General features: G+C 29.6%; 1 protein-coding gene across 3 annotated transcripts in view; it reads left to right on the plus strand.

The window, feature by feature from the left end:
- LOC107457369 (solute carrier family 2, facilitated glucose transporter member 1) overlaps positions 1–19,199 on the plus strand; it is a 64,428-nt gene that overhangs the window by 31,101 nt on the left and 14,128 nt on the right. For 2 of the 3 annotated variants that reach the window (XM_087166193.1, XM_043045334.3), the window contains exons 2-4: positions 12,064–12,162; positions 13,999–14,284; positions 17,901–18,071. In XM_087166193.1, the coding sequence (XP_087022319.1) occupies positions 12,064–12,162; positions 13,999–14,284; positions 17,901–18,071 (556 nt within the window). Of the gene's footprint in view, positions 1–2,654; positions 3,023–12,063; positions 12,163–13,998; positions 14,285–17,900; positions 18,072–19,199 lie in introns of those variants that run through there. The other variant, XM_016075523.4, reaches the window with a different exon arrangement.

Raw genomic sequence — 19,199 nt, forward strand, 5'->3', positions numbered from 1 at the left:
CTTTCTTCAACGTGTTGGCTGACATCTGCTCATCAATCAGGTTTTACCTGCAATCAATTTGATAATGCGATGCAATGACATGAAAATATATATCGTAGATTATTTTAACTTAGTTTTTCCCCGCTAATTCATTTTGAAAGATTCTACGAGGTTTCAGGGGTGTTGCCACCTAATTTAAAGTAATTTTGCACAATTTGCAAGCTATTACGGCACGGGGAAAAAAGCTAAGTAGCCTCATTTCAATCTAAATTAAAATAAGGCTATATGGCTCTCTTTTAATTTAGATTGAAAGTAATACTAAATTTGCAAATTTATTTCATATTTTATTTTTTAATATGTAAAATGTTTCAATATTAAGAGAGCGCTTTCACATTTTCTATTAAAGTTAACTTTACATAATATTGTTGCATAGCACTACTTAACAGACTGTAGTCTTAGGTTCATTTTTAACCTAAAAATGCGCTTTGAAAAAGTTAAATTTATTTAAAACTTGAGAAAAAAATGTGCGTATTTAAGATTTGAAAAATAATTTGTAATCTAATAGAAAAAAATAGTTTCATTTATAATTTATAATGTAATTTGAAAGATAACTTTAATTCCAACTTAAAAAACAATATTAAATATAATTTCAATTTAATACTTTATATTTGCAAGCATTGAAAATAATAATTTCCATTAAGCATATTTAGTGATGGGTATTTCTTCGTATAAAAAACCATTTTGAAAAATAAGAAGCTGAAAATTTCTTTCCCTACAAACTTTCTTGTCAGCATAAGCCCACACAATTACAGACAGAGAGGAGGGAATTATAAGAGTTTTATTCCTGATATTTTCCTTATTTTTAGAAATTTCTTTATAATTATGACTAGATTATTTATTTTACCTTTTATTCCTACATAATCCCCATTATAATTAAAACCAGAATAATTTATTTTGTATTTTTTCCCTACAGTTCTAAAGACTATAAGGAAAAGAAATAAATTTTAGCCCTTGATTTTTTATATTTATTTCTTTTCAATCAGACCCGGGGACCAAAAAATAATTTATTTCTTAATGAACAAAGGAAAAATTAAACTCGCAAATAAAACTTTTGATATCATAACCACCAATTTGAAAAGCACTCGTAAAAAACGTTTTAAACCAGTATATCTGTACAGAATGTACTTGAAAAAAATATAGAAGCACACAAGCATTCATCAAACATGATGAATGCTTATGTGTTTCTGTATAGCATTCATGAAGCATTCTTCAGCTTCATAAACATGAAGCATTCACCAGAAGTCATCATGGATGTCATATACATTTGAATTATAGAATACAAGAAAAAAAAAGTTCTTTGACCCGTAAAAGAAAGAAAAGGAAACAACCTCATACAATAGAAGGAAAAGTTTTGAATTTACGTAATCTCATCAAAAAAATTACGGTTAAATGAAAGTTTGAACGTGGGATGTATTGTATAAGGCAATTCTATTAGAAGGCATGATAGCATTATTGTTATTATAATAGGGCATATTTTGTAGAACAAAAACTTAAAAGCATAAATGAAACTTTTTTGTTCCATTTTTTTAAAAAAAGAAAAAAGATAATTTTAATTCAAAAATATAAGAAATAAATAATTTAATAAAGGAAAAAAAAATCAAAAAAACATTTTCATCAGAGGAAAATAAAAAATTAATTTGAGCCAAAATATTTCTACAGTTTTTCGAGATATTTAGCATGCTTTTTTTCTCTTTTTTTTACTTAATTTCCTTCTTTATTTTACATTTTATTGCGAAAGTTACTCCCGATTAGTTACTTAATTTTATTTATTTTACATGTATTTTGTTCTGCGCTGTCTCTTATAAAAATGAGACAGTTTCTGGAATATTTCGGAGGGATGAATTTTTCTATAATAAAAAAAAATATCATACAAATCGTGCAATTATAAAAATCTTTAAGCATCACCCACATTTATTTTGCTTATTTTCTAATTTAACTTTTCTACTGACTTATTGATATTAGACTTCTCATCTTGAAATCTCATAGAAATTTTGAGTGATCATCTGGAAAAATAACTACACAGTAGATACTTGCATTGTTCTATAAAATATTACCTACAATACAAAAAGAAAAAGTTGGTGCATGTGTGTGGTTATTTTATGTTTATTGAAGGCATAATATAATATGTATATAATAATAAGTTATTATTAATTTAGTTTAATTTATTGTCACGGCATTTGTCTTTCATAATTACGCAGTGTTTATTATTATCGATTTATTGATTATTTTCCTTTTGTTTTATGCAGTACAAAGAACAATATTCAGCTGATAACTAAAAAAAAAAAAATAATAATAATAATAATAAAATTTGGATAGTGAACGAGTTTTACAACTAAACCACTCATACAAACGCAGATAAATTATACCAATAAAAATTATAATAAATCATCTATTAAATACAAATGCAATTCAAATCAATATAATCAGTTTTTTATTATGAAACTTATCCTGTACGAAAATATTTCACAAAAAGAATATTTCTCTCTTTATTACACAACCAACATTTGCCTAAATATCAAAGAATAAACCTCCCATAAATAAAACTATTCTTCTAAGATTAAATTCTACTTTTTGTGCAATAATTCAAATTTAGAAATTCAAAAATCCAGACATGCAGACGAGCCGGTTTGAAACGTGAGTCCTTTCATGACCTTTCTTACACGTCACGCAGGTGTGGTACAACGATTCTTCTCCTGATTGGCCAAATAAGAGGTGCGGCTCGCTATGCATTCTGGGATATCGAATCTCACATGTGGGGCAGCCTCTGGCTTAACGCATTGCACGTTTTTGACATCTGTCATTAAAATCAGTTTTTTCGCTGGGACATAAACATTGCATCACTTTCATTAGCAATTTAATCATAAAATATTTGTCATCAGTGTTGTTGTTTATATAATAATTATTTATTGTTAGTGTTGTAACTTTTTTGAATTTTAAACACTGTCAACAAAAATCGATTTTAATGGTTCATTTACGCCACGAGGTGAGTGAAATTATTATATCATATTCAAAAGTTTAAATATTATTTTGATGCAATTTTATTTATTAAGTATGTTTTCAAATGAGTTAAATATAATATGCTATTCAAAGGATTAATGGATTATAAACCTTTTTTTATTAGATTTTGAAAATGTTTGCAATTAAATGCTTAAATTCAGTTTTTTTAGAAAACTATCTGGGTACATTTAATTTGTGATGCATGATGAAAAGTAATCTAACAAAGATTCTAAATTTCGATAAGAGTAGTAAAATTTTTACTTAATACATTATAGTATTATGTGTTATGAAAATTTTCTGTAATTTTAAATCTTATCTCCAATAACTTATTTGGAACGAATCAATTTTAATTTAATCACATATATAGCTTTGAACCATGTATTTGTCAATAAGAAATATTTTCTGCCAATTTTTAAAATTTTGTCGTGTATAGTGAATATTTTTCAGAATTTGTATTTAGTTTTTCTTTTGCAGTTATTTATATTAAATAGAAAAATATAATTAAATTGAATGCGTATCTTGTAAATCAATGCATGTTGTGTGTTGCAACAACTTTATATAATTTGGAAAAGACGTTGTCAAAACAACGATAAAATGTGGTTTTGGTAAATTCAGGTTTTGAATTATTTTCATCAAAGCTAAGTTAAAATTGTGTTGAAAATTGGACTATTCTTTTATACATAGTTAAAATTAAAATAAATATAGGAATTAGAATGAATATTAGAAAATTTCATAAAAAAAGATATAAGAAATATTTTGTATTTGTATCCTATATAATGTAGAATGTGCAAATTATCAACTTCATTATTAGTTTGATGGAGAGAATAATAAATGTTTAAAATACAAAAATTTAAATCAATATTTCTCTGTGTTCCGATGCAATTTAATTTTCTCTAATAGCTTATACACATAAATAACTGAATATCTTGTAGTTGGCTTTGATAAAAATTTGTTTAATAATGCTGAGAAAAATAAGCTTGAGAATCAATTAAAGCATATGGAAATTAAAAAGAAAGTGGCTTTATCAAATAAATTAATGTCCCATGCTTACGGTTTATAGCCTGATTTAAGTCCTGATTTAAATAGCCTGATTAAAATCAAAAAATAGTTTCTGAAAGTTTGAATGTTTTCATATCGGCACGTGACATAACAATTCTTATTACATAATCCAGTCAGTAATCAAGTTTTTCCTAGAATGTGATCAAAGAATAATTTAGAAAAAAAAAATTTAAATTTCATTTTATTATTTCCAATTTTTTCGCAGTGCCATTTATTACTCTTCTGAAATAATTTCTGGAAATATTTTCGAAAAAAGTCTATTTTAAAAAGTTTGAAAAACCTACTTTCTTTACTACCTCATTTTGAATTTCACGATTACTTTTAAATACTTTGTCTTAAATGAAATATTTAAACATCTAATTCCAGTTGACAAAATTTTTTAATTAGTTTCTTTGTGAAAGTATTTATTCTAATAAGAACACTTTTTATTTAATTCAGCATAAACAATGAATGTTTTGTAAAAAGCTTTACGAACCATACATCAAAAATACTTTTGTACGAAGTTAAAGAATTAAATTTAAAAGTTTAAACGATTCGGGGTGACATTATCCAGCAGTACCGGTTTTAAATATACCTTTAAAACAATTTTTTTTCCAGCTGAAATATCCGGGGAATAAATGAATTTATTTCTATCGTCTGCCATTTTGTAAAATTAACGATTTCATCAGTTATTTCCTTGTTTTTGATTGTTTATTTAGGAAACCTTGACATTAGGCTTATTAAATAGAGCAGTTCGGTTCAGTAGCGTTTGAGAAATAACTTCCGCCAAAAATAAAACATATTTCTGAAGGAGAGGGGGAAACTAAAATTAAAAATAGTTCTTAATTACATTTAAAGCTTCTCGGGGAGGAATCGTTTGAAAATAATTGTGGTTCCAAAAGTGTTTTACTGTCTACATTCAATTGGATTTTATTTGCAGTTAAAATTGACAATGAATGAGTTAGATAAGAAAACCACAAAAACTGATTTTCCATTGAATGCTGATGAAATCCACCTTCATCATTGCTTAGTGTAAAAGTCAAAGACCACCGAAAAATTGATACAATGGAAAAGCTTATTAAACAAATGGCTAAATATCTCTTAAGTTTGTTTTTAATTAGCCACCTAGGGCAACCAGCTGATTCATTCTTTTCAGTATATTAGGGGTGGGAGAGGAACAAGAGTAATCAAAACTTTTTTTATTCCAAAAGTTTTCTGCTCCATTAGTATTGAGCTTTTGAGCAAAATGTTATTTTTAAAAAAATACAAATAGAGAATTTCCTATATTCTAACGTAAGGATATATATCAATCTTGGAAACATTATTAATCGTAATGTAATGACTTAATAATATTGAAAGACTTATTGAGTTTTCGCATGACTGCTATTTTTGTTAAGTTATTGTGCTAACTGTTATTATAAAACAATGTATTCTCGTAAAGTAACAATATTTAAATCAATATTTAGTTCGTAGTGCTAAAAACATTCTTCTACAGCACATTATTCCATAAATGGCGGAATTCGAAATTGTTTTTAATATAATATTTAAAATATTCTGTTTCTGAATAAAGGTTAATATAGTTTTAAAAACGTTGTAAACTTAATAATGAGTTATATTTTATGGTGTTATAACTTTTGTAGCCTGTTTCGTAATGATACTTGTTTGTAAAAAAAATTGAAAACTATATAAAAACTGTTTTTAAATTCTAGCTAGATTTGAATTTCGCCCCTGTTATTCATAAAAATGTTGCAAAGTAGAAGAATGAGATAACGGGAGAGCTTGCAGTTCAGGACTATTTAGAAGTGGAGCGTTGTAGAAAAGAACAATAAGTTTTAATCGTTGACTAATATGTTCATTCAGTTATTCCCTTGTAGTGTATTTTTTTAAAATCAGAATTGGCTATTCAGATAACATCTTAGGTCCTTTTTCTATTTTTTAAAGTCTTTAAACTTATGCCAAGAAGTCCATAATATTTCTCAGCTTCTTGAAGAATAAAATTGAGAAAATAAAAATTAAAGTATTCTACCTTTGGAATTGTCATTGAAATTTTGACTAAAAAGTGTACTTGCGCCAACAAGGCCACAGAGGGCAGTTACCCGATATATTATTTCATAAATATCTAAATAATGTGTATTTTATAAATAAATAAAAAATCAAAATATTTACTTAAAAACCTGCGTTTACGATCAAATTGAAATCTTGAGGTTCCAAATGTATAATTATAATATATTTCATGAATATTAAGGTTTTTTTTATTCATAACTTTAAAAATTTTCTTGATAATAGATAACAGAAGTAGTTTTTAACAATTTTATATTGTTTCAATTTCTGACGAAATATTTATAAAAAAACTATCTAGTAATTTCTAATAAGTCAATCTTATGTAATGTTTTCATATTTTTTTCTCATAAAAAACTAGCGTCTTAAGCATTTATAAGTAGAATCACAAAATATTTTTAATTTATTTTTTTTATTTATTTTTTTTTATTTTTTTTTAATTTACGTCGAGGTAAGTGACTTCGCCAAAACAAGCTTTTGAGGAGACGTGGTCTCTTTGGAGGACAAAGCTCTGACGTAAGAGACGAGCCCCCAGAAAGGCATTTCCAACTTCAATAAGTTTCTTATGAATAATGCAATCATTTATTTCCAGTTCTACTTATTAGAAAGTTTTATTTTAAATAAATTTTCCTTTGAGAAACCAGTTTCTCGATTTAAAACTGGTTAAGTTTGTTGATATATGTTCAATGAGAATTTTTATTTTTGTGGAATGTAAACTGTTTGTTTTCTAACTCCATTTTCTAATCTAAGGAAAGCAATTTTGAGAAATAAAAAGGTCATTAAATAAAACAAGTTGCTCTTTAAATTAGATCTATTTTCGTTTTATTTGCTATATGCCGGTATTTCAAGAATATCCAGAAAATGAGAGCTGCCTTATAGGATAAAATAATTTCAACTGTAAAAGAATTTCCTCAAATGCTTCTTAATATTACAATTAAAGTTTCTTTTTAGTTTTTTTTTAAAGTCTTTTCAAATTTCAATATTTTTAAGAACTTAAACCAGTTTTAAGGAATTTCTGATGAAACCAGATAACTGTTACAACTGGTCAGATCGAAATCAGCTCTGGTCAAATTTATAGACATTTGAACTTGCGAATATCATAAATTTTATTTTCAGTCAATAACCGACCCAATTTTTGAGTTTACGTCTACCAATGAGCATCTCCGTAGCCTTCTAATTGTGAACCCAATCCAGAAGACAAGGGAACTAATGGAATAAGTATTGGGAGCATCATAAATTTGTGCTAAGCTTAACTCAATAAGTATAATTTTTATAAGAATCTGGGAAGTTTATAGTCACAATCGCTCAGGATATTGAGCACTCTTATCTTCTAAGTTGGGAGCCGAGCCAGGTTCGAATCTCAGCGTTGTCTGATCGATACGAATTCTACTCGTGCTGATCACAGGGTTAACACCGAATATCCTGAGTGGTAGACAGATCATTTATAAAAATCCTCTTGTTATCGGCTAACCACGGAATGTTTTCGTGTTTTTCCACTCAATGTAACGCAAATGCCGGTTAGTTCTATCAAAAAAAGTCCTCTACTAAAGCTAATTTATCCCAACGCTTGATCCAGGAGTCTTCTGGTTTGGATTAAATTTACAAGGCTGCTGAGTTGAACATTGATAGCTGTAAACTCAGAATTGTGTCGGCTGTTCAACGCCGGTAATACTATAAAATATCTTGAAAAAATGGTTAGCTTTTTTAATTTATCACTGCTGCAATCTAAATTTTTGAAGGAATCAACTTTAATAATAATTCAAAAGTCATATTAAAATCGTAATGATATCAGTAGTTTAACATTTTAACAGTTCCAAGTCATTTATTAGACTTCACCTGTTAGTCTAAACACGCTTGTAGCTTTCTATGCACCAAGATCTTATATGCATTTGTTCATATTTAGTCGACTATTCTAAAATGAAACAAACTAAATCATTTTAGAGAAAATAATTATGTATTTATGGGATTCTTTGTATTTTTATCGCTCCTCTTTCCGTTTAGGAAATGCAGTGTTTTTTTACGGAAGTTACTACTTTATAAGAAGAAAAGATAAATAACTGCAGTGTTTTTAATTTTTTGAAAGATTTTTCGTATCCAGATAAAAAAAATTAAATCACATTAACATAAAATTTTGTCAGTTATTTGCTTTTAATATTAAGTTTATAAAACCACATATTCAAATCTCCAATAAATTGTCACTTATCTTCCTGTAATTTTTTTAAAAATTTAACTAGATAATGTACACAGCTCTTTTTATTTAAAGAAAGAAATTCTATAGCCAGGAAATCGTTGTATCAGAGTATTATATTTTCGTTTTTCAGCTATATCATTTTATCGCAATCATTAAATACTTACATAAGTAATTAAGCCGATAACGTTCACCTTCTATTTTAGCCATGCTGAACAAACTCAAAAATTAAAGGTATTCGTAAAGCAAATATCAAGAAATAAATCTTGTCCGCGTTCAAAAACCTTGCACGGTTAGCTCGAATGCAAAGGAGAGGCTTAACTCACGCCCAGTCGACAATTGGAGATTTTTTTTCTTTATTAAAAGCCTATAGCTCTTTATTCGGGAGATTTGAATATCGGGAATAGCAAAATGTATAGTATGCTCGAATCCCCAATAACAGCATGCTTTCACAGATTATGTTTTATGAGTTGAAAATAACTTATCTGAAAAATTCTCCATTGCTTGTTTGTTGAAATTATGCATTTTCAGTCTTGTGAATTTCAACCGAAATAACTAAATTAAAATTTCAGATTATCACTAATAAAGAATATTTTCACCATTGGTAAAAAACTTATGTTAAATAAATAATCTGAAGAAACAAGCGGTATAAGATTGATTAAAAACTTCATTACCGTCAAAAATGTATGAAACTGAAATAATTCGATGTGTTTTAAGTGCTCAAAAACAAGCACCCATTTTCAAGACAATGAGAAGAAACTAGTGATTTAAAATATCGTAACATTTCGTTTTATATTTCAAATCACTTTCGTTTTTTCTCATTTACGCCTGACAAGTCTTATCTTTGGGCGCAGAAGCTACCTGTTGATTGTTATTTCCAGGTTGTATATTTTTGAAGCGAATGAAGTTTTTAATAAAGTAATAACTTACTCATGATTTGAGGCAATTAAATCTTATCTTTGACGCCCAGTGGCTGAGTGGTAGCGCTTCGTGCTCACGTGCACACCTGTGCAGACTTGTGACGTGCTCACGTCACATGTCCTGGGTTCGATCCTCGGGCGGGGCAAGGTTGACTCAGCCTTTCATCCCTTCAGTGGTTCTATAAATGAGTACCAAGCAATGAGTGCGTGGGAACTAAACACCGGGGGTACCACGTTCGGCTGACCACCTGACCGGAACATCTGCTCCTGCACCTCAGAGCCCAAGGTCAAGAAAACTGAGATGGGCACAGTAGGCCTTGGCCCTCTATGGGCTGTCGCGCCACTGAGTTTTCAAATCTATTCGTTATATCTCAGCAACTTTAAACTCAAAAGACAGAAAAAAAAGTTATGTAATCCGATAATATGTTCATCCAGCTTAAACGGGGAACTTCAGTTGAAACAATTTTTTTTTTTTTTTAAAATAGGGAGACCCTGTTAGTTTACGTTTGCGATGTGCGAGAGGGAAAACCACGAAAATTCTCTTGGTTATCTTAATGGCAATGTCTGTGTAAACTAGGAGCAGTTTCCCATAACGTCATCTTTCTTTAGTTTAACCTGCTTAAAATTTAAAATGCACTATATTGTATACAATCTTTAATTGTCAAAAAAGATACTTTTGCAAATTTTATTTATTATAACTCATGAATTGTTTTATTTACTGAAATATTTTTTTTTCACATGTAGGCAATTTAATGCTTTTCTTCCTTTCACATATAATAAAAGAATCGATCGAAAAAATACGTTTTGTACCAAAGTAAAAATATAGTTCTTAGTTGTTTGTGTTTGTTATAAAATTTTAGTTATGTATTTTATGTGCTCCCCAAGGGATATATAACCTAAATAACTATTCTTTCTATTCGGATACAAAGAGTTAAGAAAAATAAATCGATCGCCCTAGTTCTAAGATTTCCGACACTGATGCCTTTAAATTCCTTTGTCCCAGTTTTCTTTCTTGGTTAAAGCAGGCGTGGAAAATTTGGGCCAATGAATAATCCGGCGACATTTCTGAAAAACATCTTGTTTTTGTTGGAGAGTGCATAAAAAATACCATCAGCGATCTTTTTAAACAGCGGTGGTATGTTTCATTTACAAAGAATTATAGTTAACTGGTTTAGATCTTAAAATAGCTGCAATTGAAAAATTTAACTAGTCCGAAATAATTAAATTTGCTCATGCCAAAAACATCAGGGAGTTAAAAAATGAGGATGTTTTCGTAACCCTAAAGACACTGTTAGTTTTATGACCTATATACCCCTTTAAATGATGGAGAAATCATAGAACAATATAACATAATATAATCATGTATGGCGTCTCGCTAATCATGTATATGATGTGCCATTTTTGGAAGAATGTTTTTCCGAATGGAAGTAAAAAAAAATATCTTGCATTCATTATTTTTATTGCAAAAGCATTATTCACTGGCAGAAGATGTTTTAAGTTTGAGATTTTGCAAAACAATTTGTGCAAATTTGAAATGCCTGAAATTGAAATTATTAGTTTCTATTAGTTATTAGTTTCTGTTTGGTGGGAAAATTGAAGGAATAAAATTTAAATTTACATGGAAAATTTTAATCAGCTTGTTGATTTTGTTGATTTTACTGTTAAACCAACTGTTTGTCAACTCCACTATGTAAACGTTTCGTGCAAAAATGTATATCATCAGCAATGTTTTGAGAACACCTAAATATTACTTTAATGATTGTTACTTTTACATAGTGTATTCAATATTGTAGAAGTTTTTATTGTTTAATTGCAATGCTTATGTAGTTAAACGTTAACAATTGCTACATTTAATTCATTATATTTATTTTGTTATTATGCAACACTAAAAATCGCAAAACTTCGAGGAGATAAAATTATCTAACGCGGGTCAAATAATTTTGTCTATTATCTATTATCTATTTAATCGTAAATAATTACACCTTACGTGCCTTTTTATTGTTTCGTCTTTAATATTTATGTTCTATTACAAACCGTTGAAATCAATCTTATGAGCATCGCATGCAATTTAAATAGTTAGTAAAAACAGTAAATAAGAATTAATCACTGCTTAAAAGTATATATTTTTTGGTGTATCAAATGACCATAGCTGCATGTATTTACCCTAGAGTTCCTGATATCTAACTTTTTCCCCTTTAAGCTTTTCAAAATACAGAGAAAGTCATATTAAAATTTTTTTAAAAATGATTTTATTTTTTTTTGTTATCGATGCAGATGTGAACATTTAAATCTTAAAATTGTAAACTCCTAACTGTGGATCTCATTCTAAGGTTCTCTGCCAAAATTTCTCAGAAAAAAAATTAAAGTGACTTTTTTAAATTTTTCTTTACTACTTTGTTTTTAAAGTCACAAAACTTCAACTTTATTCATCTTAAGCACTGAATATTCAAGATTAAGTGTGAATACTTTTAATAGTATTGCTTAAGTCTTTTATTATATCTATTCATTTTTTTACATGATTTTGACTTTATCGTATTACCCTAGTTTATCTCAGTTAGGGAAATAACACTTTTGCTACATTTTACGTTAATTTCAATGCTAAACGGTTCACAAAATTGAACTATCTTAAATTTGGGTTTTGTCTTAAAAAATTTAAAAAAAAGAATCCCGGGTCGAAAAATTTTTTAAATTTTTTATTTTCTATTTAACTTTTTTCTTTGATAAAAATTTGTGTACAATTCTTTTGTACCATCCGATTTACAAGAATTTCAAAAGAAAATTTAAATTTTTGCATCAATTAAGAATTTAAAATATCTATTTTAGGGTTTAACTGGTCACTTAGTTTTTGCAATTGCTGCAGCAGCTCTTGGCTCATCATTCCAGCATGGTTACAATACAGGAGTGGTTAATGCACCACAAACAGTAAGTAGATTTTACTTTTAAGTATTTATATATAATATTTATATTAGAGAATACATCACTTCAGCGCGCAAGACGTGTATTGTTAATGATTAGATGAAGTAGCATGAAGTCCCAAAGCTGTCGCTCCACACATGCCTAGTATTTTTCTTCACTGGATAAGAAATAAAGACCTCACGGTTCACAGTCAGAAGAGTTGTTTTTCATCAAATAATATTTCAATACCTTTTGTTCCAAAGAAAGGTTAGAAAAATAAGCTTAATTGGCTTGCACGGACTTAAACACGCTACCCAAACAACAAAAATATATTGTTAAACTTATGTTCTATTTCTGTTGAATTGAATCCTTTGCCTGAATTTCTCCCTTTTCGAAATATTATCCCTGCGTTTTAAAACATTAAAATTTTATTTTTGATTTTATTAGTTTGTGTTTATTTCTAATAAATGTTAGATCCAGCAAAAATTTTTGTCAGTGTTGAATTAATCAGTTTTAAAATACGTAATTTATTTTGCATAATTAATATGAGTTTCATAGTTCAGCTGCTCACTGTAGTTCATAAATCACTTAATGTATTAATACATGTGGTAAATGTAGCACGCCATTTTATTTGCAACCCTCTTAAGCCAGATTTTGGCATTAATTCTGATATATGAAGCTCTACTTAAGAGTTGATTTTTAAGAATAATGTTGATATGGTTATTCCTACCATATTAATCTATTATAATGATGTCCCAATGGATGATGTAAGAAATAACTCATTCTTAACACAATGACTTCCATCAGCAGGACAGCGTAATACTGGCCAGATCAGTACTAACAAGTCTTTTATGTCTGGCTCGATCCGACAGCAAGTTTGTCCATCTTTTGATGTCTATGGTTTTAAGATCTTTTTTCCAAAGAATCAATCCATCAGGTGTTTAGTTTTTTCCCTTTTTCGGTTACCAGCAAACTTTCTAAAAGTCAGCTTCTTAACTCGGTCACCATCACAAGACAATAACATATAAATAAAAAAATACAGAACAAAACAGATATTCTTTGAGGACATCATCAGCGTAATGTTTTGAGAATGAGCACTCGAAACATATTGATCGTTTGGGAAACAAATGAAGTTTATATTCGCAAGTACAGCTCTTTTTAGATTCGTTATGAACTTAGTTAGCTGAAGAATCTCATGACATTTGCATACATTTATGCATCATTTCTACTTTGTTGAACTCATAATACAGTAAAAGAACTCATTAAACAGTTTACCAAAGCCAATTGAGTACGCTGAAAACAATTAAAAGAAAGAGCGTTCTTTTTAAAAAAAATGTAGAACAGAATGAGTAACACCTATAAGCAAATAAGGTACAGGTGATAGCTAAGCGGATACCTCTGCCACGCATGGTTTAGCCTGAGACGCAAGGCAGTGGCGGTGTGATTGCGTTTGTGTAATAGTGGTACCTCATTTACCCACTGAAACTTGTAGCCTAAGGACGTTTGGGAACATCGTAGCCTAAGGACGTTTGGGAACATCGTAGCCTAAAGACGTTTGGGAACATCGTAGCTTTTCCCGTTCCATGTTCTTTTTTAAAATGTCTTTGTTTACCCGTCATTAGTATAGCCAGTTGTCATCGTCTAGACTAGACGATGGTAAATGGTTGAACAACTCGAGACGGGTCAAGTGTATACGCTATGGTCAGCCAGATGTATTTCAAACTACCAGGTTTATTCATACTATTGCAACTTGTACTTTTTGAGGGCCCTACGCAACTAATCTGAGATGATTTCTCATAAAACTTTTCAGTAGATATACGTTATAAGTGTTGAATACTAAGCTAGATTTTTCCCTCCAAATAGCTTATACAGAAATTCATAAACCAGACATATTATGAGAAACACAATGAAGTGCCAAGCGAAAGTACAGTTGTCCTCATCTTCTCCATCATGGTGTCAATATTTTGCCTTGGTGGAATGGTTGGGGCCCTGGGCACCGCCTACCTCGCCGAAAAGTTTGGACGAAAGGGTGGTCTTTTGATGAACAATGTTTTCGTCTTCGTCGCTGCCGCCCTCTGTGGATTCTGCAAATTAGCCAATTCCTACGAAATGATGATCATTGGTAGATTCGTCATTGGACTTAATTCTGGTAAGCTTAAGATCTTTTATAAATAACTCTATCTTCCAGCTTTAAGCATTTCCTAATGTTACCAGTTGTCCATTGAAATCAGGGAATTATTTTAAATGGTGGAAGAACTTTTGTTACTCGCATGGAACAGAAGCTCTTTCATCAAATAATTTAAATCTTCAATAATAAAATAATAGATCAAATAATAAAATAATTTCATCAAATAATTTAATGGCTTCTCAGTTGCTTTTATTGATAATTTATCTGCCGATTAAACTTGTCTCAAAATAATAGTTAATATTGATAATAAAATAAAATATAACAAAATGCCTCTAAGTAAAAAAAAAATTAACTTTAACTCTCTGGAAGTGAGATGCTAATTTTGGCATTCAAATCTCAGAGTTCTGAATTTCATTAAATTTCTTCTATTCGAACCTATTCGAATCTTTTAATATTTTCAATATTTTATATTTTTATGAATCGTCAGATATTGTACTTGTTGACATTCTCTTTTTACTATTCGCAGTAGAATTTCAGAATAATAAAGGAATATTTTACAAACTAAATGCCTAATATCGGTCCGCTCCTGCAAATAATGTCTTTCTCCCGATTTCCTCACTAGAGATTCGACAAATTTCGAAAACGTTTTTCCTTTTTTTTTCTTCCTTCTTTCCCCTCCTGTATAAATTAAGAAACTTGTATTTGGCTGGTAAAATCACGCTTGCCTCATAAATTGGGCACTTGCACTTCAAGACGATCGCGTATACCCACACATGTGACCCACGACGTCAGCGGAAGCTGATCGTATATAAGCAAAATGGTGAGTTAAAGTTGTGCTAAGTTTCCCCACATAATCTCGAATGTTAATTAACGCGGAGTTAAGTAAATACATTGCCGTATCGCACATCGAATTTATTGAAATATAATTCTTTCTAATCTCTGTCTTTTACTTAATTTAGATTTTTATTTGTTTATGCATTTTATGCGCACCTGGCAACTTCGATTTATAATTAGTTTGTTAATGTTCTACATGGCTTCGTGCCTGGCTTTGTGTTAAGTAAGAAATATATAGTGAAAGAATTGGAATAGTAAGAATATAGAATGTGTCACTAAGAGGCTTGGTTTACTCGAAGTAGAACACAAAAAAACAATTGCTGGCGTAAACAAATACCAAGTTTCAAAAACCAATCAAGATAGAGATATCCACATTACGTCACTTTCAGTTTTCCCGTTAATGCATTCTTGTAACTATTTTTCCCTATATGGTGTAAAAAATAAAATCTTTGATAATGACACTATTAGTTGAGCCGAATGGCGTTAATAGCTTTAAAAAGCGTTATAGAATGCCTTATGTTTCTGGACATTATTTAAAATTTTAATTTATTTTAAGATACAAATTATTCTAGTTGCTAAAATCTGTGTACGACTTATGATAGAAAAAATAGCATTCGTCTTAAACAAATCTCATTTTTAAATTTTCTGAGATAGATAGCAATCTGTGACGCTTTCTGAAGCCAAATTTTCACTTAAACATTCGGCTCAACAAGTTACAAGGTAAAATAAATGTGTCGCCGTCAGATTTCTTTTCCCCATAAAAAAAACGTTACAAGACAGTTATAACTTATGAAACACACGAGACTTTGCCAATTTCTGGATGTTTTAACAGATTGCTTGTATTGTATTCATGGTCATGCCTTCAAAAATTGCTTGGACACATTTTTATACCTCGCTTTTTTTCGATTAACTCTACGTAGCACTAATGAATAATTTCTCGTGTTATGTCATAGTTGAAAGATTATTTTGGAATAATGCCATCGACAAAAAGCTTTGTCTTACAGTTCTTCCAGATCTATGTTTGATGGAATTGATATTCAGAACAAATATTTCATGATATAAACATACGCTTGTAATACCTCGTGACAGAAACGCGGAGACATGGAGACATTGTCACAGAACGTTACAGGGTCCTTGCAGAAAGATTTTTCCTTAGGGAAATAATTTTTTTTTCCTTTCTGCATAAATTTTTGAAGGATTTTTTTTCTCTGGAGAATTATATTGAAGAGATGTCTTTCTCGCTCTTCGGAGGAAATAGAAATGCTCGTGAATTTCTATACTCATTGAAAAAAAAATGATAATGGTAGGCTTCAGCTAAAATTTTAAATAAGATGATAAAAAAATTGAAAATCACGAAAGTTCAGAGGATCGTTCGCTCTAGAAATCATGTTCCTTCTTGCATTTTTTAAAAATAAAAATATATTATGCATATAAAAAAATATGACAAATTCAGATTTGCTGAAAACTAATTAATCAATACGGTACATTTGTCCCTCTTTTTTGTTAAATTTGATTGGAATGTAATTGGTTCAATATTTTTTAATATATAATTAATATTTTTTAATAAATAAAAATTCTAAACCACGCATTTGAAACTTCACTTTAACGTCCTTTACAACTCGTGCCTATTAAATCACAAATAATCTGTAGTGTTTTGATAATTTTTTCCGGCAATTATTGCGGCGAATTTTTTTTCTTTTAAAATCCCGATGTCTTTTATAGCTCAGTTATTAGTATCAATATTCTCGTGTTTTTTTATGTCTAAATTATCGATATTATTACAGCATGTGAAGTTCGAATCTGGGATTCTAGAAATCACTCTTTGAAATACTCGGTTTACTCCAATATCATCGTTAATCCGTGCGTCGTTTTAATCGTGGTTTCGACAATTATTGCTTTAAGTTTTCAGATTATTTATTCACATAGAGCAAAAGAGGCTAGTGTATTGACAGGTCATGCAATTTAATAGCTAACTGATTTTCTCAACAGTTATCTAGTTTTAAGTTCATTCATAAAGAACTTGAATTTAGTTAACTGTGGTTCGCTTAGCTCTGAATCCAAATAATTGATCATTAGAATTAACGTAACATCCATACCTAACTTATCAACGGATGTAATGCGAGATTTGATTTATACAAATTTCATATTTTTATTTAAATTCTTTTTTGATATTTAAGAACATATTCCAATGTTGCATGATCTGGTCTCACAAAAATGCGCAAAAAATTGCAAAGAATAAGGCATTGATTTTCATAATTTTCATCCAGGTGGAAAAATGTCGCCAAATTGGCAGTTTTTAAATTTTTTTACTGACTTTTAAAATATTTAAGTTATTTGTCCATTCTTAAAGCTCAGATAATTCTTCCCGGTAAGATGATATATATAGTTTAAAATTATAACCTTGCTTTAAGTGTAAGGCACTTAAACTGTGACTTTGTTTTGTTTGGCGTAAGAGCTTCAAAAAACAATGTTAAAAGAAAATTACTCTATTAGTTTTAGTTTCTAGTTCTTACGATCAAAGATTTATCTTTCTTTGGCATAGTATCTTTTGATAAAATTATTTCAACTTTACTACTTTTAACACATTTAATGAAAGTAGACCATAAAATAGTGGTTTGATATTCAAACTTCCATTACTTATTTTGCTTGAAATAGAAATTTTCAACAGAATAGAAAGCTTTTGCCAAATATTCGATTTCCAACGATTTGAATAACGTTTTAACTTTAGCTTTTCAGTAAGATTTTGAAATTAAATTATGCCCTTATATAATTCTTAATAAACTGCATTTATTCATTTTTGTAGGTTTGAGTGCTGGCTTAGCTCCTATGTACCTAACAGAAATTTCTCCCATTCATTTGAGAGGGGCCGTGGGTACGATCTATCAGCTGATTATAACGACAACTATTCTTATATCTCAAATTTTAGGACTGCCTGAGCTCCTAGGTACTGAAGAAAGGTGGCCTTATCTCTTTGGTAAGCATAAGTACCTATATTAGTAAATCGCTATTCATTAAATATTCTTCTAGTAAGGAAAATTTTGCTTAGTTATAAAAAAAATTGTATTTTTCAATTATATAAAATTCAAACAAAAAAAAAATTCTTTCAGAAAATGAACATTTTTGTACCGGAAGTCATAAAAAAAATGGAAGAACAATGATGTAGATCGAAAGATTTGGTTTGGGAAACCAGATACCTTTTTAAGAAATCAGGATTTTATTTTCACTCAATTTCAAAGTTAGTAACAACGTCTTCCGACAGATGGAGTAACAATAAGTAAAATTATAAAACAATACATTTTTTAATATTCATCACAATATTTGCTCATGCGTCTGTTAAATTTATCCTCCAATTGCTTCGGGATGTAGAAGCCTATTATGCTGACTTGAAGATATTGTTTCACAGTTTTTATCAGAAGCTCCATATCTTGCAACTAATTTTGAAACTTAGAATTAGCTTTAATTTCCCGATCAGAGCGCAACAAGCCTTGCATTTTTCACTCATTTCATTTCATTTTTCTCTGATTTCCCTGATCAAATCATTTATATTTTTGGTCGGACACTTGTTTCGAAACCTATTATGTAGCCTTGTAATGTCTGTAGCCTTGCAATTTTGAACCCAATCAAGTAGTGAGAGAAAAATTTGTCTTCGTAGAACACTTTTTGATGGAACTAACCCGCATTTGCGTTATATAGGAAGTGACGGCAAAGTGACTCTAAACCATGATCTTTCTACCGCTGAGGATATTTTTACGTCAGAACTTTGGTCGGTGCGAACCGGGTGCGGAATTAGTATCGACTAGCCATTGCTGGAATTCGTACCCGGATCACTTCATCTTAAAAAAATCTCAATAAAAATAGTTAAGATAACGAAAATAGTTTTCAACGGCGACTTTTTGAATATTTCCCCCAAAAACATGGAAAATCGCATGAAAGTACTCAGTGAATCTGCTAAAAAAATTTAGGTTCATGAGTTATTGCTACACATGTCGTGTAACGAACTTGAAAGAAAACTTCTTTTTTAAATTTTTTTTAAAACAATTTGTAATTCTAGGAACTATAATCATGTTCTTGTTATAAATTTGTAAAATGTGTTGCACCATTT

The sequence above is a fragment of the Parasteatoda tepidariorum genome, chromosome 6 (assembly GCF_982258835.1).
Source record: "Parasteatoda tepidariorum strain Cologne lab strain chromosome 6, Ptep-v5.0, whole genome shotgun sequence".
In the NCBI taxonomy this organism is placed as follows: domain Eukaryota; kingdom Metazoa; phylum Arthropoda; class Arachnida; order Araneae; family Theridiidae; genus Parasteatoda; species Parasteatoda tepidariorum.